The 26,805-nt window shown below is 47.2% G+C and overlaps 1 protein-coding gene across 10 annotated transcripts in view; it reads right to left on the reverse strand.

The window, feature by feature from the left end:
• Positions 1-26,805, reverse strand: part of DYSF (dysferlin) — a 124,840-nt gene that overhangs the window by 44,582 nt on the left and 53,453 nt on the right. For all 10 annotated transcript variants that reach the window (XM_087874428.1, XM_087874423.1, XM_087874421.1 and 7 more), the window contains 12 exons: positions 26,583-26,714; positions 25,469-25,635; positions 24,403-24,517; positions 23,197-23,302; positions 21,730-21,872; positions 15,520-15,693; positions 12,134-12,227; positions 10,768-10,845; positions 6,769-6,950; positions 5,789-5,929; positions 2,518-2,547; positions 911-937 (listed from right to left, as the gene is read on the reverse strand). In XM_087874428.1, coding sequence (XP_087730554.1) covers positions 911-937; positions 2,518-2,547; positions 5,789-5,929; positions 6,769-6,950; positions 10,768-10,845; positions 12,134-12,227; positions 15,520-15,693; positions 21,730-21,872; positions 23,197-23,302; positions 24,403-24,517; positions 25,469-25,635; positions 26,583-26,714 — 1,389 coding nt within the window. The remainder of the gene's footprint in view (positions 1-910; positions 938-2,517; positions 2,548-5,788; positions 5,930-6,768; positions 6,951-10,767; positions 10,846-12,133; positions 12,228-15,519; positions 15,694-21,729; positions 21,873-23,196; positions 23,303-24,402; positions 24,518-25,468; positions 25,636-26,582; positions 26,715-26,805) is intronic.

Raw genomic sequence — 26,805 nt, forward strand, 5'->3', positions numbered from 1 at the left:
ACAGCAGGGGGTGGACAATGCCCACTCCGATGGGAGGAAACCCAAAGGAAGCCAGTTTCCCCCTTCCCCATCTTCTGGGGCCGGTGGAGAGATTTCTGCAAGTAGTATTCGACTTACAACGGTTTGTTTAGTGACCGTTCAAAGTGAGAACGGCACTGAAAAAAGTGACTTATCCCCAGTTTTCACACTTACGACCGTTGCAGGATCCCCATAGTCACATGATCAAAATTCAGATGCTTGGCAACTGATCGCAATATCCCAGATCAAGTGATCCCCTTGTTGACAAGCAGAGTTAACGGGGAAGCCAGGTACTAAGTCCACATTCTGGCCAGAAGGACTGCTGGTTTGAAAGAGGGGTCAAAGAGGCCATCTAGGTTAAAATGGAGCAGCCCTCTCTCAACCGTGGGGGAGGGATACAACACCCCCTCCCCATCTCCTGTTCACAACACAGCCCTTTGGCAGTTCCAAGAAGGCTCCACGGCCATTTACACCCTGATTCAGGGGACCCTGAGGACACAGATAAACCTCCAAGTGGCCTCAAGGACTCTCAGAGAGAGGACTAACAACCAGAGGACTGCAAGGAATGTAAATCCTTCCATCCTCAACCATTCAGTCGGAACTGAAGAAGGAGGGAGGGAGGGAGGGAAGAGGAGAAGGAGGAGGAAAGGACTGTGGGGTCCTTGGGGCTCTCTGAGCTCCATTGATTTCTTGCAGACGTTTCCTGACCCAACTAGGGAACATCATCAGTGCTAGAAGGGAGAGGGGTTTGTTCTCTGTTTATGTTTTGGGTTTAAGACATTCCTGAAGCAAACTGCATTTTCTGAAAGACTTTCTGTGGAGCTGGGCCTCCCCCGTCCCTTTCTTCCGCCACAAACACCCCAGGGACCCCCTTCTCACCCACGGAGCTCACCTCATCCAGAACAGACGCCAGTTCCGTCTGCAGGGTGTCCCCATCCATCGCACGAGGGGGGAGAAGGCAGGGCAGGGAAGGCAGCATCCATGGAGAGAACAAACAGACAGAAACGCCACATTTTCAAAGCAAGGTCACCTCTCTAGAACGTACATCCCCCGCATTGAAATCAAGTCGGTGAATTAATACGCAGAAGGAAGCCATGAGGGAAATATTGTACAGGTTTTCTGGCTGGCCTGGAGCCACTGTTCCTCCACCTTGACCGCTTGAAGATGGGAATTCCCCAGGGGAATTCTGGGAGTTGAAGTCCACCCATCTTCAAGCAGCCAAGGTTGAGGAACACTGTCCTGGCCACCAAGGCTCAAGAGTGCCAATGAATTATTTTTGAAAGCCAAGGGTCCAATCTCCTCTAACAAGCCTTGTGGGAAGAGGTTGACCATTGGAAGCCACTGACTTAACTGCCCCCCGTGTCTCCAGACCAATCTATAGGGCCATGGGAGAGTCACAAAAGACCCACTTGAGCTGAGCATGGCTCTTCCTAAGACTTTGACTTCACGTAGTTTTCTCAACAACAATAAAGAAATGATGGCCATTGTCATCTCATGGTGGGTTGTTTTTTTTTTAACTTTCCAGCCTAGCTTGTAGCTCTGGGACTTCCTGGTGGTTCCTTCTCAAGGACAAACCAGGTCTAACTCTGTTTAGCTTGGTTGACCTCAGGCAAGGTGGGCTAGGACCTGTTTCTGCTGTGGTTTGGCTAGACAGCCCAAAGACCTGGCCTACAGTCAGACTGAGGTACAGGCCTAAAATATTGGCCATAAAATAAGTCTAACAGAAACCCTCAAACAAAAGCTCCTTCTCTTCCCGATGGGAAAACAAGTCCCGACTAGGAAGAACAAATGGGTCCCATCGTCCACAGCTGCACCAAGACTCAGACATTGCTTTCCAAAAGGACCCAGTTGGCCCTCCCATTATGGGCATCCAGAAGGGAACCATGGGTGATGGGGAACAAATAGCCAAATGGGTGTTGTGACATCAGATTGCAAGCTGTACGCTAGTTTTTCTCAACTTATCAAATTTAAGATGTGTGGATTTCAATTCTCAGGAGTTGAAGTCCACATACCTTAAAGTTGATAAAGGTTGAGAAACGAGATGGAGAAATCTGAAGGTGGTCTAACTTTTTGTACATGTATTGCTTTGTTGATGTGTGAGGGGCTGCCCCAATGAAGAGGGGGGTCAACCTCTTCTCCAAAGCCCCTGAAGGCAGGACAAGAAACAACGGATGGAAACCAATCAAGGAGAGAAGCAACCTGGAACTAAGGAGGAATTTCCTGACAGTGAGGACAATCAATCAGAGGAACAGCTTGTCACCAGAAGTTGTGAGTGCTCCAGCCCTGGAGGTCTTCAAGAAAAGACTAGACAGCCATTTGTCCAGGATGATTGGGGTCTCCTGCTTGAGCAGTGGGGTGGACTAGAAGACCTCCAAGGTCCCTTCCAACTCTGTTGTTCTGTTATGTCACCATTTTGAGGAAAGCTCTGGATTCTACACAATCCTGCCCAGCTCAGTGATGACCCAAAACAGAAAATGTAGCTTCTATAGACAGTCTTACCTCAAAGCCTGGGATGTGATGGACAGCTGGCTGGAAAAAAAAAACACAACAAATATCCAAGTTACAGCCTCCCTCTGAAAGGAATGAGAAAACCCTGGAATGGTAAGAGTGGAAGTCTGCACATCTTAAAGTTGAAAAGTTGAGAAACAGTGCTTGACACTTCTCAACGCTCTGGCACTTCTCAGCTTTTAGATGCATGGACTTCAACTCCCAGAATTCCCCAGCCAGCACTTGACACTTCTCAACCTTGTCAACTTGCGTGATGGCCCAGGACAAAGTCTTGGACGCTTCAGAAATGCACAAATCCTGCCTCATGCAGGAAGACTGGCTTAGCATTCAACAAACATGGAATCCTGCATCCAGTTTTGGTCACCACATTACAAAAAAGATGTTGGGACTTTGGAAAAAGGGCAGAGAAGAGAAACTGAGAGGATTAAAGGTCTGGAGACTAAAACATAGGAAGAAGAACGGTTGCAGGAACTGTGTATGTCTAGTCTAGAGAAAAGAAGGACTAGGGATGACAGGAGAGCAGTCTTCCAGTATTTGAGGGGCTGCCACAGAGAAGAAGAGGAGGTCAACTTATTCTCCTAAGCCCCTGAAGGCAGGACAAGAAGCAACGGATGGAAACTAATCAAGGAGAGAAGCAATTTGGAATTAAGGAGAAACTTCCTAACAGTGAGGACAATTAACCAGTGGAACAGCTTGCCACCAGAAGTTGTGGGTCCTCCATGACTGGAGTTTATAAAGAAGAGACAGTCACTTGTCTGAAATGGTATAGAGTCTCCTGCTTGAGCAGGGGGTTGGACTAGAAGACCTCCAAGGTCCTTTTCAGCTCTATTCTGATTGATTGATTGATTGATTGATTGATTGATTGATTGATATCACAAATCTTGCTTGCTCCCTTGTGCAATTCCACTAGAAAAGTGCTGTGTGAGAGAACAAGGCACTTTCAGGGAGCATCCGGAGGCAAACTGCCACAGTTCACAAGGCAAACCCCAAACTCCTTCAATGCTTTCAGATGGTTGCATGTTGTAGGCACAGGGTTGTTGTCCCCCAGGGCTCAGGCCCGGTTCTGCCCTGCCCCTGGGATGTCATCCTAAGCCCAGCCGCCGGCCATTTCCTTCCAACTTCAAAAGCCCCAGCCAGACGCCCTCCTGGCCCTTGCCAACGTCAACCAGGCAGTGGGCCAGCTGGCAACTCTGCCTCCCTTTGGCCTTGCAAGGACTCCTCTACCTCGTGGCCCATCCCTGGCCTGCCCAACACAGAGACATGGCAGGATCTCCCTCGGCTGCTTCTTGGCAAGACCTCGGCCACACCGGTTGGCCTCAGCCCAAGATGTTTGGCTCCAGTCCAACCCAGGTCTGTCCCAAAGCAGGGGAGAAAAGAGACCAGAGGAGGGGAAAGCAGGACCATTGGCTAAGAATGTCCCTCACCCCCCTACCTCCACGGCCTCTGGGCCTTCAGCCTTTCTGACAAAGGAGGTCAGAAGGAGGAATGACAAAAAACTGAGGCAGTGGCCTCCTGGGAGGGGATGAGGGGGTTTGATGCCAACGAAATCTCAGTGGGACAGTCACCATCCTGACAAAATGTAAGCTGTGGGTTGGGAGATTGCCAGGAAATCCCAGGGGGGGGGAGGAGGAGGAGGAGGAGGAGGAGGGGGAAGAAGAAGAAGAAGAAGAAGAAGAAGAAGAAGAAGAAGAAGAAGAAGGAGAAGAAGAAGAAGGAGAAGAAGAAGAAGAAGAAGAAGAAGAAGAAGAAGAAGAAGAAGAAGAAGAAGAAGAAGAAGAAGAAGAAGAAGAAGAAGAAGAAGAAGAAGAAGAAGAAGAAGAAGAAGAAGAAGAAGAAGAAGAAGAAGAAGAAGAAGAAGAAGAAGAATGAGTGGGAACTGGGGACGAGGAAGAGGAGGAAGATGAAGAGGAGAAAAAGGGAGGAGGTGCTGGGGACAAGGAAGATGAAGAAAAAAGGAGGAGGAGGAAGGAGGAAGAGAAGGAAGAAGAAGAGAAAGAAGAAGAGGAGGAAAATGGAGGAGGAGCAGGAAAGAGCAAACTGCTTCTGATGCCCAGAAACGACAGGAATGAACATCTCCAGGAGGTCTCCCGTCCTTCTCTTCCACCTTCTGCTCAGGGAAGGCCTGGGCTCTCTGCTATGTGGTGACAGGGCTCAGCCCAGAAGCCCAAGGAAGCCCCCTCCCAAGCCCTGGCTGCAGGGTGGCCAAAGCACCCCTCCTAAGTCCAGGAGCGCCACCGTGTGGTCACTCCCAGGCCTTGCATCCTTTCAAGACGGGCAGCCAGAATTCGCAGCCAGACGTTCGGACGCTCCCCGTGGAGGAGCAGTGGAGATCTCGCAGGAGAAGGAGGGTCCTCGCCCTCTGAGACCCCCCCTGACTTAGAAATCACTTTTGGGGGGTCTTGGCACCCTCGCCTTCACAGGCATGAATTTTAAAATTATTTTACGCCGGTGGCAATCCAAGAAGCACATGGGCTCCTCCGGGCTCTATTTTATGCATTAAAAATAGCTATTGTTAGCATCTGAGTATTGGAAACTATATTAATTAGGTAATTAATTATATTATTATTATTATTATATAATATAATATAAATTATAAAAATTAGGGCTCGTATGCAACATGCTGCTTAAAGAGAGGCACTGCCACTCCCTGCAATGTCATTTGCTTCCAGCTAGTCCTTGAGTTACAACCATAACGCAGCCTCCCTATCATGGTCTTAAGTCATGACATAAATCGGGCCGCCTATGTGACTGACTCAGTCTTACGACTTTTTTGCAGCAGTCGCTATACAAGTGCCACAGTCGTTAAGCAAACCAAGGGCTTCGCTCTAGGCCAGTTTTGCCAAACCCTCGGAAGCAAATGCCAGTTTTCAGTAAAAACCGTCGTAAAATGCGATCCGGTGGCTGCAGGAAGCTGAGAACGGCCATAAATGTGGGTCAGTTGCTGTGGTCCAAAGGGCAGTCAGGTGACCACAGGGGAAGACAGTCGTCAGAACGCCTAATCCGGGTCGTAAGTACCGTCAGGGAGGTCCATCGTAACTTTGAATGGTTGCTAAGTGGGCAGTCATAAACTGAGGACTACTTGAAAGGGTGTCAGGATAGGTGTGAGGGCATCATGGCTTCACCCATCCTCCCACCTCTTCCATCTCCTTGGAAGCAGAATCCCTCCTTGGCTGAGCTGCATCTGACCCCCCTTCAGCCTTCAGGTCTCCTGCTCCCCTGCTTGCTTCCCCCAGGAGACCCCCTCCCCAGGCCCCCAACTCACCTTCTCTCTCTGGATCAGCTCAAAGGCGGCCAGCAGCTCCCCCGCCGTCCGGCCGCCCTTCACGATGGGATACCAGGACAATCTTGGCGTGTGGTCGAGGGTCGGCTTGCAAACGCTGCGGCCCAGGAATTCATCCGCACCCTGGTCAGAGGGAGGGAGGGAGGGAGAGGGGGGATTTTGAGATTGTTCTTAATCCTCTGTCATTTTAATCTGGGTTTTTTATATATATTTGCAATTGTTTTTACATCTATATGTTTTTATTACATTGTAAGCCTCCCAGACCTGCCTAGAATTATGAAATGGTGGCAGTAAACATTAATAAAGGGAGGAAGGGAGGGAGAAAGAGAAAGAGAAAAAGGAAGGAAGGAAGGAAGGAAGGAAGGAAGGGAGAGAGAGAGAGAGAGAGAGAGAGAGAGAGAGAGAGAGAAAGAAAGAAAGAAAGAAAGAAAGAAAGAAAGAAAGAAAGAAAGAAAGAAAGAAAGAAAGAAAGAAAGAAAGAAAGAAAGAAAGAAATGTGGCTGCTAATTTTAGTATTTCCATGCAGTCATATGGTAGAAGAAAAATTTTGCAGTTTAGGGTTGAACTGTGGGGTCCTTGTTACTCTCTGAGCTTGGTGGTTTTCTTGCAAACATTTCATGGTCCAAGTAGGTAACATTATCAGTGCTAGAAGGGAGTGGGGTTTGCGGAGGGGAGGAGGAGGAGGAGGATTGTGGGGTCCTTGGTGCTCTATGGGCTTGTGGTTTTCTTGAAAACATTTCATGATCCAAGTAGGTAACATCATCAATGCTAGAAGACGTATTAGAAGGCTGTTATGATTGATGCCATTACCTAGCTGGGTCATGAGAAGTCTGCAAGAAACTACCTGTAGGTTGTGATATCATTAATGTCTTCTTAATGCCCGCCCGCAATCTCTGTCCTGAAAAAGACTGAACGGAGAGTCTCCTGCTCGCCCAGGTGCTTCTTGCCCTTTGCACACTTACGTAAGTGTCGTGGTCGTAGATTTCAATCACAATGTTGGGAGGGGATTCAGCAATACTTTGGGGAGCCCCGAAGATCTCAATCTCGTAGAAGATCAACGTTTGGTCCCAGGTGGGGTTTAGCGTATTCTTTGCTACCACCGTCTTTTGGCTCTGGTGCAGGAAGGAGACGATGGCGTAAGGATCTGTGAAGGACAAGAGAAGGAGATGATGGGATGGTCCATCTTCCGTGGTGCCCAGGAACACGACTGAGAGATATCTGCATCAGAGAAAGAGCCCTGAGCTTTTAGTATGGACAGACGGTCCTCAACTTACAAGACTGCCCCAAAGGTGCTTTTTTCAAGAGGCAGCTGGACTTTGAAGACGTTTCGCTTCTCCTCCAAGAAGCTTCTTCAGTTCCTTCCATTCCCACCATCCTGTCAGAGCTGAAGATGCTTCTTGGAGGAGAAGCGAAACATCTTCAAAGAAAACCCAGAAAGTCCAGCTGCCTCTTGAAAAAGCACCTTTGGGACAAACATGACCTGGATGACTGAGAAGCTCCATAGACATTCAACTTACAAGAGTTCATTTAGTGACCATTCAAAGTTACGACAGCACTGAAAAAACAGACTTTTGATTGTCTTCACAATCAAAACTGTTCCAGCATCCTTGTGGTCACATGATCAAAATTCAGATGCTGGAGGGCTGACTCACATGTAGCATCTTTTGTGACCTTCTGACAAGATAAGACTCCAAGCATTGTCCAAGAAGTTGGCAGAAGACTTGCCTAGCTTTGAAAGAAGCTTTGAACCACTGTTGAAGCAACATTTCTACATGCCTTTCCTTGCCTCCATCTCCACCACCTTCGGCCCCATAATCCTGCGCCTTGTCTGCTCCTCTTGAATCCCAAGCTACATCATCACCCCTGTTGCCTTCTTGGTGAGCCATGACCCACTTCCACTCACCCATATTCCTAGTGACGTCCTATGGAGACTCTCCGCCATCCAGGTCAGGATTGTCCCAGAAGGCAACTGGATTTTCTTACGTTTTTTTTCTTGAAAACATTTCGCTTCTCATTCAAGAAGCTTCTTGAGTTCTTCACTGAAGAAGCTTCTTGGATGAGAAGTGAAACATTTTCAAAGAATAGAAGCAAGAAAATGCATTTGTCTTTTGGAAAATCACCTTTGGGCTATTCCTAGTCATATTATCATCACCAAGGAATGATGCCACATTTTGACTTTAACAGGAGAAATTCAGAGATGGTGCACATAGAACGAGGTGGCATTCTTGAGACAGCTATAAATTAAAAACAACACCTGAGTTTTAGGAACCCTCTGAGAATAAATGAATGTAGATCTCAGGTTTTCTCATTCTCTTGGAGGAAGCCACCTTCAAAGGATATCTTACCATTCTTGCTGATAGCAATACAATCACTCCTGCTTCTTCAGTCAATACCATCTTCAAAAATGAATCAATCATTATGAATTTGTGGACTTGGCAACCAAGGAGCCCAATGGAGACCTTGCTTCTCCTCCAGATCTAATCTCAAACGGTTTTAAAACCTCCTTCTGAGGCTGGGAGAAGCCAGAAGGCTTCCTGCCCATCTCTGATATGAAGAACGGTTGCAGGAATTGGCTATGCCTACTCTAGTGAAAAGAAGGACTAGAGGTGACATGATAGCAGTCTTCCAATAACTAAGAGACTGCCACAAAGAAGAGGGGTCAATTTATTTTCCAAAGCAGGACAAGAAATAATGGATGGAATCTAATCAAGGAGAGAAGCAACCTGGAATTAAGGAGAAACTTCCTAATAGCTAGAACAATTAATCTGTGGACCACCCCAGATTGCCACCAGAAGTTGTGGGTGCTCCATCAATGGAGGTTTTTAAGAAAAGATTGGACAACTCTTTGTCTGAAATGGCAGAGGGTCTCCTGCTTGAGCAGGGGTTGGACTAGAAGACCTCCCAAGGTCCCTTCCAATTCTGTTGTTCTGTTATTCTTTCTATGACCAGATGTATCCATCCATCAAGCCAAAAGGAAGTCCAGAGCAGTATAGGATCTCCTTCCAAGGTGTCTTCCAAGCCTGTTATTTTATGTTCTAGATGTCGCCTCCAGATCTCATCTCAAGGGCTTTTAAAACCCTCCTCTTGCTCTTGAGGCTGGGAGAAGCCAGAAGGCTGCCCGTTCTTTAATGCTGGGCCCTGAATGTGGCTCTTCTGCCCACCCCCAGCCCCCACAACTGACTTTGTGGGCCTTCCCTCCTAATGCAGGCTTTGAACCACCGAGACCGATGTGATCAGTCCCAATCAGAATAGAGCTGGAAGGGACCTTGGAGGTCTTCTAGTCCAGCTCAAGCAGGACACCCTCTGCCATTCCAGACAGGTGGCTGTCCAGTCTCTTCTTGAAAACCTCCAGTGATGGAGCACACCCAATTTCTAGAGGCAAGCAGTTCCACTGGTTATTTGTTCTGACTGTCAGGAAGTTTCTCCTTAATTCCAGGTTGCTCCTCTCCTTGATGAGTTTCCATCCATGGTTTCTTGTCCTGCTTTGGAAAATAAATTGACCCCTCTTCTTTGTGGCAGCCCCCATAATACTGGAAGGCTGCTATCGTGTCACTCCCTAGTCCTTCTTTCCTCTAGACTGGCCAAACCCAAATCCTGCCACCATTCTTCGTATGTTTTAGTCTCCAGGACTTTAATCATCCTAGTTTCTCTTCTCTGCCCTTTTTCCAAAGTCTCAGCCTCTTTTTTGTAACGTGGTGACCAAAACCGGATGCAAGTATTCCAGGTGTGGCCTTACTAAGGCTTTGTAGAGCAGTACTAAGCCTTCACGTGGTCTGTTCTGATGGAAAGAGGCATCTTAGCTATGTCTGAATGTGCTTTCTTCCGTCCTGGGTCAGAGGGAGACCGACGGTGCTGCCGTCCACCCAATTTACGAAACCCTTTCAAAAGACGCCTTTGTCTCCGCTTTGCATCCATACCAGGTTTCATTTTTATGACCCTGAAAAGGGCTCCTTTATGCTTTGTTCCACCAACAGCAAATCACAATTCCATCTTGTCTGCATCTGGGCCGGCTGTTGTCATTGGCTGCCATCCATGCAAAGAAAGTTACTCCCACTCGGTCCAGCCAATCAGGCAGGATGAGGTCATCCTTTTGGAGAGAGACTTTGAGTTCAAGGCAACAAACATGCTCAAAAACACACACACACACACACACACACACACATGCAGGAGAAAGAAGAGATTTTCTGGGTGGAAAAGAGCAGATTTGGTGTAGGTGGTGATCGCTTGGTCCCTCTTTAGGAACCGTGGACAGAATAGCTTTCTCCATCAAAGCCACCTCAGAACAAGAGGAAGGAACATCTGTGGGTCCATTCTGGAAGGGCAAAGGTTGGGGGCGAATGGCTGGCATACATGCCCTGCACCAGCCCCCCCACAGAGTTGCATGTTCCAGTGGAAAAGAGGGATTAGGTCAAAATTGTTGAAAAAGGAATAATGGCCTTTTCACCTCAACTAGATAAGTCATCTTGAAAGTCTCTGGTTCCACTCAAGTGTTTGGGAAGATTTTCCAAATTAGATCTGACGAAGGAGAAGATTTGTAGCTCAGGGTTGAAATGAGCTTGGTGGTTTTCTTGCAGACATTTCATGACCCAACTAGGTAACATCATCTGTGCTAAAAGGGAGGAGGAGGAGGAGGACTGTAGGGTCCTTGGTCTTCTCTAAGCTTGGTGGTTTTCTTGCTGATGTTTTTTTATTTATTTATTTATATGCCGCCCTTCTCCGGAGACTCAGGGCGGCTTACAATGCGTTAAGCAATAGCCTTCATCCTTTTATATATTTTATACAAAGTCATCTTATTGCCCCCACAATCTGGGTCCTCATTTTACCTACCTTTGAAAGGATGGAAGGCTGAGTCAACCTTGAGCCTTGGCGAGATTCGAACTTACAGTAATTGCAGGTAGCTGATGTTAATAACAGTGCTTTAGTCTGCTGCGCCACCAGGGCTCAACTAGGTAACATCTTACCTGAAAAACTGTCCTTATCCATGGCCAGCAGGTCCCTTGCCTGGTAGATGTAGCAACGTAGATGGTAGCGATTTCCATCTTTAAGGAGAGAAACACAACAACACATCAAAAGCTACAATATTGAACGGAACATCTTGCTTCAAAAGGAAGGGTCTAGAGCAGGAGTCTCCAAATTTGGCAACTTTTAAACTTCTGGACTTCAAGTCCCCGAATTCCTCAGCCAGCTATGCATATTGGGGGATGCTGGCTGGGGAATTCTGGGACTTGAAGTCCACAAGTCTTAAAGTTGCCACGTTTGGAGAGCCCCATGTGTCCCTTATCAATGTATGTTGTTGCTATTACTATTTTATAGTTTCAGTGTTCTTTCAATATCTCTGCATGTTCCAATTCTAAGGCAGATCAAAAATAATGAAATAAAACTTTCCCCACAATGTGACTAGAATAGAATAGAATAGAATAGAATAGAATAGAATAGAATAGAATAGAATAGAATAGAATAGAATAGAATAGAATAGAATAGAATAGAATAGGAATAGGAATAGGAATAGGAAAACTCAGCTGGAAGGGACCTTGGAGGTCTTCTAGTCCAACCCCCTGCTCAAGCAGGAAACCCTAAACCAGGGGTGTCAAACTTTATTTCATTGAGGGTCGCATTAGGGTTGTGTTTGACCTTGGGGGGCTGGGGTGGGCATGGCCAGCTCGATGTCACTTGTGTCGGGGGCGCTTGTGGTGGACCGAGGGCTCTGCCAGCAAAAACGGCCCTCCAAGCTCCGTTTTGGGCTGCCACGGCCTCCTGCAACCCTCTGCCAGTGAAAACGGAGTTCGGGAGAGCCGCGTGAGGGTTGCAGGAGGCCATGGCAGCCCAAAACGGAGCTCTGGAGCCCATTTTCACTGGCAGAAGCACTGCAGGCCGGTCCTTTGCTGTTTCCAGGGTGGCCCTGCGGGCCAGATCTAAGTAGCCTGCATGCAGGATCCGGCCCCCGGGTCTTTGAGTTTGACACTCCTGCCCTAAACCATTTCAGACAAATGGCTGTCTGATCTGTTCTTAAAAACTCCCAGCGTTGGAGCATCCACAATTTCTGGAGGCAGGTTCTTCCCCTGATTAATCGTTGTGACTGTCAGGAAATTCCTCCTTAATTCCAGGTTGCTTCTCTCCTTGATTACTTTCCATCCGTTGTTTCTCGTCTTGCATTTTGGAGCTTTGGAGAATAGTGTGAACACCCCCCCCACACACCCTCTCTGTGACAGCCCCTCAAGTATGGGAAGACTGCTTAGCGTGGCTTGGAACGTTTTCAGCATCCCTGCCTCCGAGTCCGTGCCCCTCTGACCCCCGGATTCCCTCTTTCTCCCCCCAGGGGAGACTTACAGTCAAAGATGCATGAAATGGTCGGTCGGTTCACTCCGAAGTTGAGAGTCGACACTGATTTCCCATCATCGCTCTTGTCGTCTGTCACTCCACCCTAAAGGAGAAGTCGGTTTCATTTTGCCATGGGGAGGGCATGCTGACCCCCCCCTCCACGCACGCACACACACAGACACAGACACAGACACACACACACACATACTCACTTTTCTGCAGAAAGAGAGATTTTCAATGCACACTGTTTTTTAAATATTTTATCTCTATTTGTTTGCTTTTTGGTTGTCAATATATTTTTTTTGGAATTTGTACAGTTAGTCTTCAATAGGTGATCACAACCTGGCCCAAAATTTCTATTGCTAAGCGAAACATTGGTTAAGTGAGTTTTGCCCCATTTTTTCCCACCGTTGTAAAGCGAGTAACAGTAACTGAACTGTGGTGGTAAACCCAGGACTACCTTTATGTGGTAATTGATGGGGGCTGCAGTCCTGCCAGTAAGGAATGTTTTTTTTGGGGGGGGGGTGAATGTTTATAAATGGACCTTCTACCACTTCAGAGTCCAGTGATGGAGCACCCACAACTTCTGGTGGCAGGCTGTTCCACTGGTTAATTGTCCTAATTGTCAGGAAGTTTCTCCTTAATTCCAGATTGCTTCTCTCCTTGATTCGTTTCCATCCAGGAAGAGGAGTTCTTGGTGCTCTCGGAGCTTGGTTGTTTCCTAACCAAACTAGGTAACATCATCAGTGCAAGAAGGGAGGGGGGTTTTCAGAAAGGAGGGGGAGAAGAAGGAGGGGGAGGACTGTGGGGTCCCTGGTGCTGTCTGAGCCTGGTTTCCTAACCAAACTAGGTTACACCTTCCGTCCTTGAAGGGTTTGCAAAGAGGAATTGAGGGGCCCTTGGCGCTCTCTGATCTTGGTGGTTTTCTTGCAGACGTTTCATGACGTAACCAGGTTACGTCATCAGTGTCGGCTCCCTCATTTCCATCCTGAGCTGCAGATATTCCCCTTTGTTGGTTTCCAGGGTCTGAAGAAGTCATTAAAAGCAAAACCTCTGACCACCTCACAGGAGCATCTCGTGGTTAGGATTGGGGCCAGACCTTGCCCACAGCCAGATCCTCTGACAGTGCCAGGGATTTTGGGGGAGGGGGAGAGTGGGGGGTGTGTGTCCTGAAAAGGCCTTGAAGTTGAAGTGCCAGTCAGCCCCAGAGAGACGAGACGAGATGCTGAAGCGCAGAAAGAAGCCTGGCAGCCTCTCAAGGTGAGTAAGAAAATAGAGAGGTCTCCTTCTTGTTTTCTTTCCTTTTTAAGAAAACCACATGACTCAATGTTATATATTAACTTTGTTTTAAAACCTAGTCCAAATTGCTGGGCAGGGGAGGAGGAGGAGCAGACGACAAATTGTAGCATAAAAGAAAATTCGGAGGCAGGAGAAAGATATAATGAAGTCTTTGTGCTGGAGCCCGAAGATTATGAAATCCAATGTCTTCAAAAAAAAAAACCAGGATATTAGTTAAGAAAATAAATGGGGGAATGGGGGAGGGTTGGGGAGGGGGCCCTGTTCATCCCCCTCCTCCCAGCATAGGCTTGAATGCAGCCACATAAGAAAGGAAACAAGGCTGGCAAGTAGTTGGAATGAGACCATCTGAAACAGGCTGAGGGCAATACGTCAGAGTAACAGAATGAGGGAAGGGGCCTTGGAGGTCTTCTAGTCCAACCCCCCGCTCAGGCAGGAGATCCTATTCCATTCCAGACAAATGACTTCTTCAATTTCTTCTTCTAAACCTCCAGTCGTGAAGCACCCACAATTTCTGGTGGCAGGTTGTTCCACCGGTTAATTGTTTCTGAAAGTCAGGAAATTTCTCCTTAGCTCCTGGTTGCTTCTCTCCGTACTTAGTTTCCATCCTTCGCGTCTTGTCCTGCCTTCAGGGGCTTTGGAGAATAGGTGGACCCCCTCCTCTTCTCTGTGGGACATCCATTGAAGTCCACAAGTGTGAAGAGTTGGAGATGCCTGCCATGGAGCGTCACATCACCCAAGGCCAACTGGGTCTGAAGCCTTGAGCTGGGTCTGGGTTACCCTGATTGACATGAGCCATCAAAGCCGGCAGGATTTACATCCCACACGAAGCCATAAGCTCTGGTTTACAAAGTAAGAGGGTTGGCCGAGGAATTCGGGGAGCTCGGGTCCCCAAGGCTTAAATTTGCCAAGGTTGCCAAACCCTTCAGGAACCTGAATTTTCTCCGTATTCTCAGAAATGGTGCCAATTTGTGTCAGGCGAAGGGGATGAGGGCCAGGGCTTCGGGTGTCCGGGATAACAAGAGGGTTTCCCATTTCTGCTGGTCCGAAGAACCGTCGTCTCCTCCATGCGCTGGTCAACTCCACAGCTCCCCCATCAGAGAGTCCTTGATTTCACACGATTCCCTTAGCGACCATTCAAAGATACAACAGCGCTGGAAAAAGTGACTTGGGACCATTTTTCACACTTACAGCGGTTGCCACACACACACACCCGTTTGTCATGGGATAAAACATTCAGGCGTTTGGCAACTGCTTCATATTTATGACGGTCGCAGCCTTCCCGGGTCAGGTGATCCCCTTTTGCGACCTTCTGACAAGTCAAATGTCAGTTTCAAAGGGGGAAAACCAGATTCCCTTAATAGCCAGGATATAGAATTACAGAGATGGAAGGGACCTTGGAGGTCTTCTAGTCCAACCCCCTTCTCAGGCAGGAACTCCTATACCCATGACGGTGAACCTATGGCACATGTGCCACAAGTGGCACACGGTGCCATATCTGTGGGCACGTGAGCGTTGCCCTAGCTCAGCTTCAGTGTGCACGTGCATGCCAACCAGTTGATTTTCAGGCCTTCTGGGCCCACCAGAAATCAGGAAGCGGGCCGTTTCCAGCCTCTGGAGAGCCTCATGGGGGTGGGGAAGGCCGTTTTCGCCCTCCCCAGACTCCAAGAAAGCCTCTGGAGCCTGGAGAGGGTGGAAAACGGGCCTATCGGGCCCACTTTTCACGTGCCAAAAGCAGGGGGTGCGTGCGCATGCACTGGGGGGTAGGGGGCATTGAATTATGGGTGTGGGCATGCACGCACGTGACCCCCCCACACACACTCCCCCTGCTTTTGGCACGCGACGGCAAAAAGGTTAGCCATCACTGCCCTATACCATTTCAAAGAAATAGTTGCAGTAACCGTGTTTGTAACTCCATGACTGCAGTGATTCACTTAACAACTGTGGCAAGAAAGGTCATAAAATGTGGCAAAACTCACTGAACAACTGCCTCGCTTAGCGACGGTAAACTTGGGCTCCATTGTGGTCGTAAGCTGAGGACCAGCTGTACTTGGGGGAAAGGAAGGAGGGCCGGGAGAGGAGCAAGAGGCAGGACCTACCAAGGCGCCTTCCAAGGCAAAGGCGGCAGCTGGGCCCGTGTGCTCCAGGGGCTCCATGCGACGCCTCCAGCGCCGACGGCGAAAGGAATCCGTTTTGCGGTATTTCATGTGGAAGGTCCAGCCGAAGAGCGAGGCGTATTCCCAGCCTTCCCCTTCCAACTCCTCCTGTTTATACTGGAGGGAAGAGGATTTTCTTTCAGTGACAGGTAACCAAGACATCTGCTAGTGGAGAAGGCTTAATAGCAGAACAGAGCTGGAAGGGACTTTGGAGGTCTTCTAGTCCAGCCCCCTACTTAAGCAGGAGACCCTCGACCATTTCAGAACAAATGGCTGCCCAACCTCTTCTTAAAAACCTCCAGTGTTGGAGGACCCACAACTTCTGGTGGCAAGCTGTTCCATGGGTTCATTTTATTTTATTTTATATCAAATTTATATACCGCCCTTCTCCCTAAGGACTCAGGGCGGTGTACAGCCAAAGTAAAAACATAAACTACAAACATTAAAATACAATTAAAAAGATATATAAATATTTGGCCCCATAATTAAAAGCAGTAACAAAACAAGTAAAACATTTTAAAGAGTGTTAGGCCAGCCCGGCTTGCTGGAAAAAGAAAGTTTTAAGGGCACGGCGGAAGGCACCGAGGTCTTGGATTCTCCTTATCTCTGGGGGCAGCTGGTTCCAGAGGGGAAGTGCCCCCATTGTTCTCATTGTCAGAAAATTTCTCCTTAATTCCAGGTTGCTTCTCCCCTTGATTAGTTCCCATCCGTTGCTTCTTCTCCTGCCTTCTGGGGCTTTGGAGAATAGCTTGACCCCCTCTTCTCTGTGGCAACCCCTCAAATATTGGACCCCTGCTATGACGTCTCCCCTGGTCCTTCTCTCCCAAACTTTTACAGAACAGAGAAAGATAGACAGGACCTTGGAGGTCTTCTAGTCCAACCCCTTGCTCAGGCGGGATCTGTGGTTCTCAACCTTTTCTTCATCACACACACCCTTTAGATACCTTTTGTGGTCACGGATCCCCAAGATCTAACTCAAGATTGAAATCATAACATTTCTTCAAGCTTTTGTGGAGCCCTGGGACAACCTCAAGGCATCTCCCCAGGAGTCTGCTGATCACAGGTTGAGAACCTCTGGTCAGTATCATTCCAGACAAACTCTAGTCCAATTTTTTTTCTTAAAAACCTCCAGGGATGGAGCACCCACAACCTCTGGAGGCAGGCAGTTCCACGGGTTAATTGCCCTCACTCTCATTTATGGAGATTTATTTATTTTTTATTTATTTAGGAAGAAATTTTTTAATTTTTTTAAATGTTTAATTGGTTTGTGGTTTTTTTAAATTTTTGGGCCAAATTTATATATATTTTAATTGTTTTTAATATTTGTATTTCATGTTTTTAATTCTGGCTGTGCACCGCCCTGAGTCCTCAGGGAGAAGGGCGGTATATAAATTGAAAATAAATAAATAAATAAATAAATAAATAAATAAATAAATAAATAAATAAATAAATAAATAAATAAATATTTTATTAGTCATATTTCTATGCCGCCCACTCTCTGAGGACTCTGGGCGGCTTACACCAAAGACAGTATACTAAATAGCGTATTGCCCCCTAACAATCTGGGTCCTCAATTTACCCACCTCGGAAGGATGGAAGGCTGAGTCAACCTTGAGCCGGTGAGATTTGATCCGCTGAACTAGCAGTCAGCTGAAGTAGCTGCAGTACTGCACCCTAACCACTGCGCCACCTCGGCTCTTAAAATGATTGTCCGTCATGCAGGTTATCCCAAAGGTGCTTTTTCCAGAAGGCAACTGGACTTTCTGGGGGTTTTTCCTTCTCCTCTGAACTGAAGAAGCTTCTTGGATGAGAAGCGAAACTTTTTCAAGGGAAAAACAAAGTCCAGAGTTGCCTTTTGAAAAAGCCCCTTTGGGACAACCGTGACCCCCAGAGACATTCCCCCCAAGAGGAGGTTCCTGACTGCATCCTCAGCCCAACCCATCTTAGGTCAAGGAAGAAAACCGTGACCCCAGGGCCACCAAAGGCATCTTGGACTCTGGCTTGGAGATCGGAGGAAGGGAACATGGGAGAAAAACAACACAGATTTAAGCCACAATTAGAGCATGTGAGCAAAATGCTTTCAGTCTTGAAATTAGATTTATTATTTTATTTTTATTTTATTATTTTATGGAATCTGACATTCCCGACATTCCCCTCATCCCTGATGCTATCTTGGCACCGGTCTCATTCCTTAGGAACTCCATGTGCATCTGCCTGTTTATAGGCTGCTCTATTTTTAAGGCAACCGACTCATCGTTATGTTTTAAACATTTGTTGAAATCCAGAGTTTTGGCCGGCTACATGGATAACTTCTTTAATCCTAGGACAAGCATGTGAAACATTTCCTCTGTTTTCCACTATGGGCATGTGGAAAGTTCTTTGTCCACATTCTAGCATTTTTGATACATGCAGCAACAGCTAAGCTCCCAACCCAGGGCACCATCCCATGGGAATAATCCCACATCAACCACAGGGAAATAAACAGCAGACATTCTCAAGAAAAGAAAACAGCCCATTTCCCTTTAAATAAAGTGTGGGCATTGGGGATGCCTAGCAGGGACCTCTTGATGGTCTCCTTGGAGAGCCAGCCTGGTCTATAATGATGTAAAAGAATATTTGTAGCCCAGGGTTGAAATGAGGGCTGCTTGGTGCTCTCTGAGTTGGGTTGTATTTTTGCAGACGTTTCATGACCCAGCTAGGTAACATCTTTAGGGTTAGAAGGGAGGAGGAGGAGGAGGAGGAGGAGGAGGAGGAGGAGGAGGAGGAGGAGGAGGAGGAGGAGGAGGAGGAGGAGGAGGAGGAGGAGGAGGAGGAGAATGACTGTGAGTCCTTGATGGTCTTTGAACTTGGTGGTTCCCTTGTTTCATTACCAAACTATGTGACATCATCAATGCTAGAAGGGAATAGGGTTTATCAAGAGAAGGGAGGCAGGAGGAGGAGGAGGAGGAGGAGGAGGAGGAGGAGGAGGAGGAGGAGGAGGAGGAGGAGGAGGAGGAGGAGGAGGAGGAGGAGGAGGAAGGGAGATTGTGATGGAGAAGACGAGAAGGGAGATGGTGTTTGAGAGGAGGAGAAGGAGAAGGAGAAGGAGAAGGAGAAGGAAGGGAGATGATGATGGCGAAGACGAGGAGGGGAGATGGTGTTTGAGAGGAGAAAGAGAAAGAGAAGGAGAAGGAGAAGAAGTAGTATGTGGGGTCCTTGGTGATCTCTGAGTTGATTGTTTGCTTGTTTCATCACCCAACTAGGTAACCTCATCAGTTCACCAAGCTCAGGGAGCCTCAAGGACCCCACAGCCTGGTGTATAGAAATACAGGCAGCCCACCTAGACGGAAAGCTTTCTGCTCAAGTTGACCTGAGCCCCGACAAGACAAGCTTCTCTTGGGTCACTAGTCCGGCAGGGTCTCCAGCCAACTCCTCCAGAATCGCCCATATCAACGGGCCTCTGGCTTTAGCCAACCCCAGACAAATGCAGTCCGAACAGCTTACAGGAAGGACGCAACTCACCGCTTCCTCAAGGAACAACAAATGAATGTAAACCAAGCAGAGGCTTTGTGCAATCTGCTCATTTCATCCGGCTTCGCTTTTAACAGTGTCAGTCCGTGGACCTCCACACGGAACACAAATCTGGAGAGCTTCTGGCCTCAAGTCAACATGAGTCACATCTTGCTTGATTCTGGGACCACCGTATTGTCCTCCAAGCTGGATGTGATGACCGACTGTGGCCGATCAAAGGAGCTGGCAAAGCCGCTCTGTCCATCTTCAGGGACAGCTTGTTCTAACCTCTTCGGGAGGAAACAGAAGTCACGACCTTGAGTGAGGTTCCACCACAGGATCGTGAGGGAGGTTCTCCCAGAGGAAGCTAGCTGAGAATTGCTATATTGTTGGGTTGCTGGAAAAGGAAACTGCTTTCCACAAGGGCGACCCTCACTGCATCTCCACCTCTACCACTTCTAGCATTCAAAGCTCAAGAAGGGCAGATGCAAACTGCCAAGAACTCCTCCAGATTATTTGAGGCATCTGTTGTGCAAGGGTGACACCTAGAGGAGAGCAGAAACACTGCCGGTAGCACACTGCGGTATACCAAGTTCCTTCATGAGACTGTGAATTACTGTGTCATTGTTTGTCTGAGTTGGTAGTTCCTTGAGTGGGGTATTGTTTATTACTTGATTGTTGGCTGGTATTAATGCTGGTGTTAATCTGTGCTTATCTGGGTGTTGAAAATTCCCATCAACACTGGCAGAGCAAGCCACTTGTATCTAAAGAGAGAGCAAATCTCACTCCCTTCTAGCACTGATGATGCTACCTAGTCAGGGGATGAGACATCTGCAAGAAAACAACCAAACTCAGAGAGCACCAGGGAGCCCACAGTCCTCCTCCTCTTCCTCCTCCTTTCTGCAAACATCACTCTCTTCTATTCTTGATGAATGTATTATTCTATTCTATTCTATTCTATTCTATTCTATTCTATTCTATTCTATTCTACTCTACTCTACTCTACTCTACTCTACTCTACTCTACTCTACTCTACTCTACTCTACTCTATTCTAGCACTGATGATGTTACTTAGCTGGGTAATGAAAGGTCTGCAAGAAAGAATCAAGTTCAGAGATCACCAGTGACCCCACAGCTGTCCTCCTCCTCCTCCTCTTCCTCCTCCCCTTCTAGCACTGATTCTGTTCCCTATGAAGGCAATGAAAATGTCTGTAAGAAAACCCCCCAGCTCAGAAACCACGAAGGAGCCCACAGTTCTGTGTTCCTTTGATTCTTTTTCTACGCCAATCAAACCTCAGAAACAATGCAAAGAACACAAAGATCACCATGGAAGAAGAGCAAAAGATAGTGTGTGCTTCATCCTTACAGTGAGGACACACAACTCCAAGCAGAAGGCTGCAATGGAGAAGACACAGAAGTCTCCAGATTCCATTTTTCAAACCCACTGTAGGGTGTCCATGCTACCTTTGACTCCAGGGAGACTTTCCCATCCCCATAGCTACACAATTGTGCAGGAATGCGGCTTTACCTCTAAAAGGGTTGTGTGGTATAATTGTGCACACACGCACCGAAAATTTGATTCCCCTCGAAATGTTTATTCAACATTTTGAACCTTGCAAAGCCAGAAGCCTACCAATGGTTTCCCTCTGTTTAAAAAGCAAAATGGAATTTTAATCCTTTTACTTTAATTTGGAGTTGTAAATCCTTTGGCCTCATCTCCAACAGAAGGAACCTTTCAGCTTTGGTGCATAAAAACATCAGTAAGCTATAAAGCCAAGTATTTATCTACGAGGACACTCCGACCACGAGAGCTGAACACACACAAAATTCAGTACGGCCGGGCAATAACAAGCAAAGCGGTCAGGAGGACAACCCAAAACTTTCTGAGGGAGACACAACTTTGGAGGACAAGTTGACCAATGGCTCCTGCGTCATGTGAGTGACCCAGATGGGGAAGAACTTAACCCAACCAAACAACCCCAAAGCTTTTTTGTCAAGGAAACAAGAAGAAGAAGAAAAAAATCTGAACAGGGATGGGCCAGAAATGATACCTCCTGAAGATATTTAGAAAACTCAGAACTTAAAAAAAACCTCCTTCCAAGCTCTTATTCTAGAAATAAGAAATAAGATGAGTGAGAGGGAGGGAGGGAGGGAGGGAAGAAGAGAGGGAGGGAAGAAGAGAGGGAGGGAGGGAGGGAGGGAGGGAGGAGAGAGAGAGAGAGAGAGAGGCATCGTTCACAACTTCACTCCATTCATATAGTCCATGTATGTTGTCTACACTCCAATCATAGATTTAGCACATCTCACAATTATTGAAAACAATGAATTAGTGGAAAGGCTTTTGCCATTAGATATTGCACTCTTCCAATACTTGAGACATCAAGGAGAGAAGCAACCTAGAACTAAGGAGAAATTTCCTGACAGCAAGGACAATTAACCCGTGGAACAGCCTGCCTCCAGAAGTTGTGGCTGCTCCATCACTGGAGGCTTTTAAGAAGAGACTGGACAACCATTTGTCTGGCATGGTAGAGGGTCTCCTGCTTAAGCAGGGGGTTAGACTAGAAGATCTCCAGGGTCCCATCCCTCTCTGTTATTCTGTAGATTGCATGGAGATGATGAGACATGGCTCTTGTCAATGTTTGCTTCATGTGCCTTTGTGCCTACCTTTTTCAACGCTTCCATTTGAGCAAGGTCTCTTCTGCGGAGCCTCACCCAACGTCTACGCCGGTTAGTGTGATACATCTTCTCTGCTGGCACCCAAGACTTTGGTTTGTTGTCTGGAGGGATGGTGATGCCATATTCCCAGCCTGGGAGAAGAGACAGAAAAGCTTGGGATGTTAAACAGAATGGTCTAACCCAGTGTTTCTCAACCTTGGAAGCTTGAAGATGGGTGGACTTCAACTCCCAGAATCCCCCAGAAGTCCAACCATCTTCAAGCTACCAAGGTTGAGAAACACGGGTCTAACCCTTTTGTATTTAACCAAGGGGGAACATCTGTTGAACTTCTACTCCTTTCCATGGACAGGGCTGAGGAATCCTGAAACTGGAATCCTGAAACTGGAAGTCCAGCAGGTCTGTTGAAACCTGACATGCCAAGAGCCTTGGTAGTACAGTGGTCTAAGGCACCCTGTTATTAAGCTGGTTATTAAGACCAGCTGCCTGCAATTACTGCAGGTTTGAATCTCGCCAAGGCTCAAGGTTGACTCAGCCTTCCATCCTTTCTAAGGCAGATGAAATGAGGACCCAGTTTGTGGGGGCAATAAGCTGACTTTGTATAAATATACAAAAGGATGAAGGCTATTGCTGAGCACATTGTAAGCCGCCCTGAGTCTCCGGAGAAGGGCGGCATATAAATCAAATTAAAAAAAAAAAAATCCAGATCTTGGGACCTTGATGGACACGTCAAGGAAGAAAGTCCTTGCTGACCGTTTTTTAACCCCAAACAGCAAGGAATTGCCCAGTAGCCTCCAAGTATCCCTTCCTCTAGTTTTAGTAATAAATCCGGCTACAGCCCATCATGCTAGATCTACTTCAAAGAGAGAGAAGGAAATAATACGAAGGAATGTCAGGAGATTCCTTATCATCTCATTTCCTTGTTCAAGAAGCAAGAATGTGTTTGTCCAGACAAAAGTGGGGGGTTGCTCTAAATCCTCCAGAGCTTTTGAGTTCTCTTTCCATTATTGTCTATTTTCTATTTGTCTGCTGTCTTTTTTTAAAAAAGAGAATTGTTTCTTTAAAAACTTACCGTCAAAGATGTTGTCCCGAAGGTGCTTTTTTCAAGAGGCAACTGAACTTTCTTAGTTTTCTTAGATGTTCTCATCCAAAAAGCTTCTTCAGCTCTGCAAGGAATATAAATCCTCCATTCCCCACCATCCAGTCAGAGTTGAAGACGCTTCTTGGATGATAAGCGAAAGATCTTCAAAGAAAACACCAAGAAAGTCCAGTTGCCTTTTGGAAAAGCACTTTTGGGAGAAACGTGACCCGGATGACTGAGAGTCTCCAGAGACGGTCAAAGATCTTTTCTACCTGCTGGGCAACCTGAGGGTCACTCCGGACAGACAAGGAAAACTTGGCCAGGAACGTTGCCTCAACCCAACTGTTTTTCCATCCATCCCAAAAGAAAGCAAATACCTTTCTCGTCCACCGCCCGGTTGAGATCGGTGTCCCACTCCACATCTTCCCACTTCCACCCCAGAGGACACTCAATTTCTTCCTTGGGCAAAATCTTCTCCCCATTCTGGAAAAAAGAGAAGAGAATCCAATGAAGACCACCTGATGGTCCTCTCATGCGAGTCAGAAGGAACGAGGGCTCCTTGGGGTTTTCTGAGCTTGTGGTTTTCTTGCAGACATTTTTTTTAACCAAACTAGGTAATATCATCAGTGCTAGTAGCTAGTTTAGAGATTAGCTAGCCAGTAGACTAGCCACTAGCACTAATATTACGTAGTTTGGGTAATGAAATGTATTAAGGATATTGGTGTTGTGTTACCAACCAGCAGAGTAAATGCACAAGGAAACGTTGCTGAGAGCAATGAATTAGAGATGTGCAAACTGGTTTATCAAAAGCTTACTTTATAGTAGAAAAACAGTCTCATAGTCTTTAAACAAATTCCAAGTCTTTGCCATTTAAATCAGTCCAGTAGTTACAGAATCTTCTTACCACACAAACAGTAGTTGGTTAGAATAACAAACTCACTCTGGTTCACAAACCACGATGGTAGCAGATCCATCAAACGATGATTAGCAGATAGCAACTCCTCTCAATGGTAGCATATCATACTCTGGTAGCATATCATATCAGCTTCATCATCAAACTGAATACATTACAATACCTTGCTTAAATACTCTCACAACCAGTCATTATCTAATTACAGCATGACTCAGCATTACAATGATTCAACAAGAAAACCTTTAAAGTCACATAATACATTTACAGAATAAAGTTACAATACACATATATTGCCTGGACAACTTGTTAGGCTCAAACCATATCCTAACAAAATGTCTGCAAGAAAAGCACCAAGCTCAGAGAGCACCAAGGACCCTACAGTCCTCCTCCTCCTCTTCCCCCCTCCTCCTCCCCCTCCTGCTCCACCCTCTTCTCCTCCTCCTCTCCACAAATCCCTCTCCTTTCCAGCACTGATGATGTTCCCTAGCTTGGTCATGAAACGTCTCCAAGAAAACCACCAAGCTCAGAGAGCACCAAAGACCCTTGATTTCAACCCTGAGTTACAAATATTCTCCTATCTAAGTCGTAATAAAGCTGAGAAGAAGGAACTCCCATGATCCATTCAAAGGAAAGTCCCTCACCCACCCCATTAAACCAAATCCTCACTTACCACATCTGTGTAGGCTTCGGCCATATGGATCCACTGGCCTCCTGGAAGCCGAACTTGGTTCTCAAAGACTTCCTCCACAAAGCTCATGTGACCTGCGTCCACGTCATGCAGCAGCCTGAATTGGGTAGGGAGGGGGCATATGACCCTGACTCCTTTTGACCTTTTTCTCTCACCCTAAAAAGACCATTAATAAACGGGAGCCCTCCTAACCCCTCGCCTTGGTCCCTCAGTCTTCCTTGGGTTGGCAGGAGAGGGCAGAAGACAATTCGGGCACAAATTGGGTATCCCCCCCCCAAAAAAAAATGTATTTCTGTGCCTTATATTTCTGAAAATTCAGAGTGGGCCCATCTTTCATCATCATCTTTGTTCTTGGAAAATGGGTCTTCTCCAAATGATGATGATGATGATGATGATGATGATGATGATGATGATGATGATGATATAACAACCTTGATGATGCAAATAGCAACTCTTTAAGTAACTGGTCGAGTTGCAACCATTGATGAGGCTCTAAAGCTACACAAAATTTAAGACTTCTGAAAGTTCTCAAATGGATTTTGCATCTTCTTCACTCAAAAGCAAAAGCAAAATCTGAATCTGAATTCAGATTCTGATCCAGATTCCTCTTTCCCACCTTCTGTAACATTCAGGGGACTCTGAGGATAGGGATAAACCCCCAAGTGGCCTCAATTCCTCTCATGGAGCTAACAACCCAACTTCAGAGGGCTAACGACTGGATGGCTGGACAGAATATAAATCCTTCCATTCCCCACCAGTCAGTCAGAACCGAAGCAGCTTCTTGGATGCGAAGTGAAATGTTTTCAAGGAAAAAAACCCCCCAGAAAATCCTGTTGCCTTTTGGAAAAGCACCTTTGGGTCTCCATGTTTCCAATGCCCAGCAGGTTCCTGCCTGAGACCAGGCATCAAGGCAGCCCATGGGGTGATCTGGGGGGAGGGGGGAAAGGACTGAATGCCACTTTCCTGAGCTAGGAAGACCTAACCCAGGAGGCCCCAAGGAAAGGGAAGAGACCCTGGAGACTTCAACCTCCTGCTGTCCGTCACTCACGTCTTCTCGGGGCTGACAAACCAATCTCCAGCCCAGGCCCAGCCGGTGGAAGGCTTGAAGCTGTCCTTGGGTAGCTTGATCTTGGCGGTGATGTCCGAGTACTTGGGGTAGGTGAGACCCGTTGTGCCCCAGTTCCCTACCAGCGCCAGCTTCGTTTGGTTTTCATACTAAGACCCAAAAGGATGAGAAAGAGAGAAGTCGGGAATGAGCAAATGGGCAAAGCCCCTCTCCCAAAAGCCCCTCTGCTCCAAAGTCACAGGACGGAGGGGCTTTTCCCCAGGAGCTAAGAGGCAAATCAGCCTGGAGTCCCCCCCACTCCCTTTACACAGCACATCTACTAGTTATGCAGACTGTGCTTTAGTCTGGCAAGATCCCTGTCCGTAGGCAGGCGCCAGTAAAGAAAGCACTCTGAATAAATCCTTATCTTGTTCTTGGTTCCTTGCCCCTGACAGGACCTTAGAGGAAGAGCAATGAACTTTTTCGAGTGTGCAAGCTAAAAGGAAATTTTTGCTGGGTGGAATTCTATTCAGTGCAATGGGCAAATGAACAATAGTTAATTAACAATGATTGAGGCCACCAGAAGAGGAAGAGCCAGAACTTTATACTTAGGAGGAGGAGGAGGAGGAGGAGGAGGAGGAGGAGGAGGAGGAGGAGGAGGAGGAGGAGGAGGAGGAGGAGGAGGAGGAGGAGGAGGAGGAGGAGGAGGAGGAGGAGGAGGAGGAGGAGGAGAAGAAGAAGAAGAAGAAGAAGAAGAAGAAGAAGAAGAAGAAGAAGAAGAAGAAGAAGAAGAAGAAGAAGAAGAAGAAGAAGAAGAAGAAGAAGAAGAAGAAGAAGAAGTAGTAGTAGTAGCAGCAGTAGTTTCTCTCTCCAGGGCTAGAAGCAGAATGGTGTAAACAAGAAGAAAAGAAGTGGAGTAGGGTCAGAGCATCAGGAAAGAACATCCAAGCCCTTTTGAGTTTCTGAATGGAAAGGTCTCTGCCCAGTTCAAGTTCCAATGCAAAGGGGCGCCTACTCCTCTCCCCTTGCATGGCAGGTGCCCCCAAAACTACCAGCCATCCAGTTGTGGAGAACTTCCTCGTCCCAACCCCATTAGAGAAGATCAGATCTGGCTCACCGTTTCAGCAAAGACAGAGAGCCTCCCCTCGGTCGTCTGGTTGAACTCCTTCTCGTCCACAGCCAGCCCCAGCCACAGCCGGACCCGGATCTGAGCTGGGATCCTGGGACCTGCCACCTCTTCCTGCGGACACTAGAGGGGGAGGGGGAGAAGAAGGCTCAGAGCTATTGGAGGTTGGCAGCCTGGCGGGGCTTCAAGAGACAACCCTTCGCTTATCTTCCAC

Source organism: Pantherophis guttatus, chromosome 8 (assembly GCF_059756535.1).
Source record: "Pantherophis guttatus breed Tessera chromosome 8, ASM5975653v1, whole genome shotgun sequence".
Lineage (NCBI taxonomy): Eukaryota > Metazoa > Chordata > Lepidosauria > Squamata > Colubridae > Pantherophis > Pantherophis guttatus.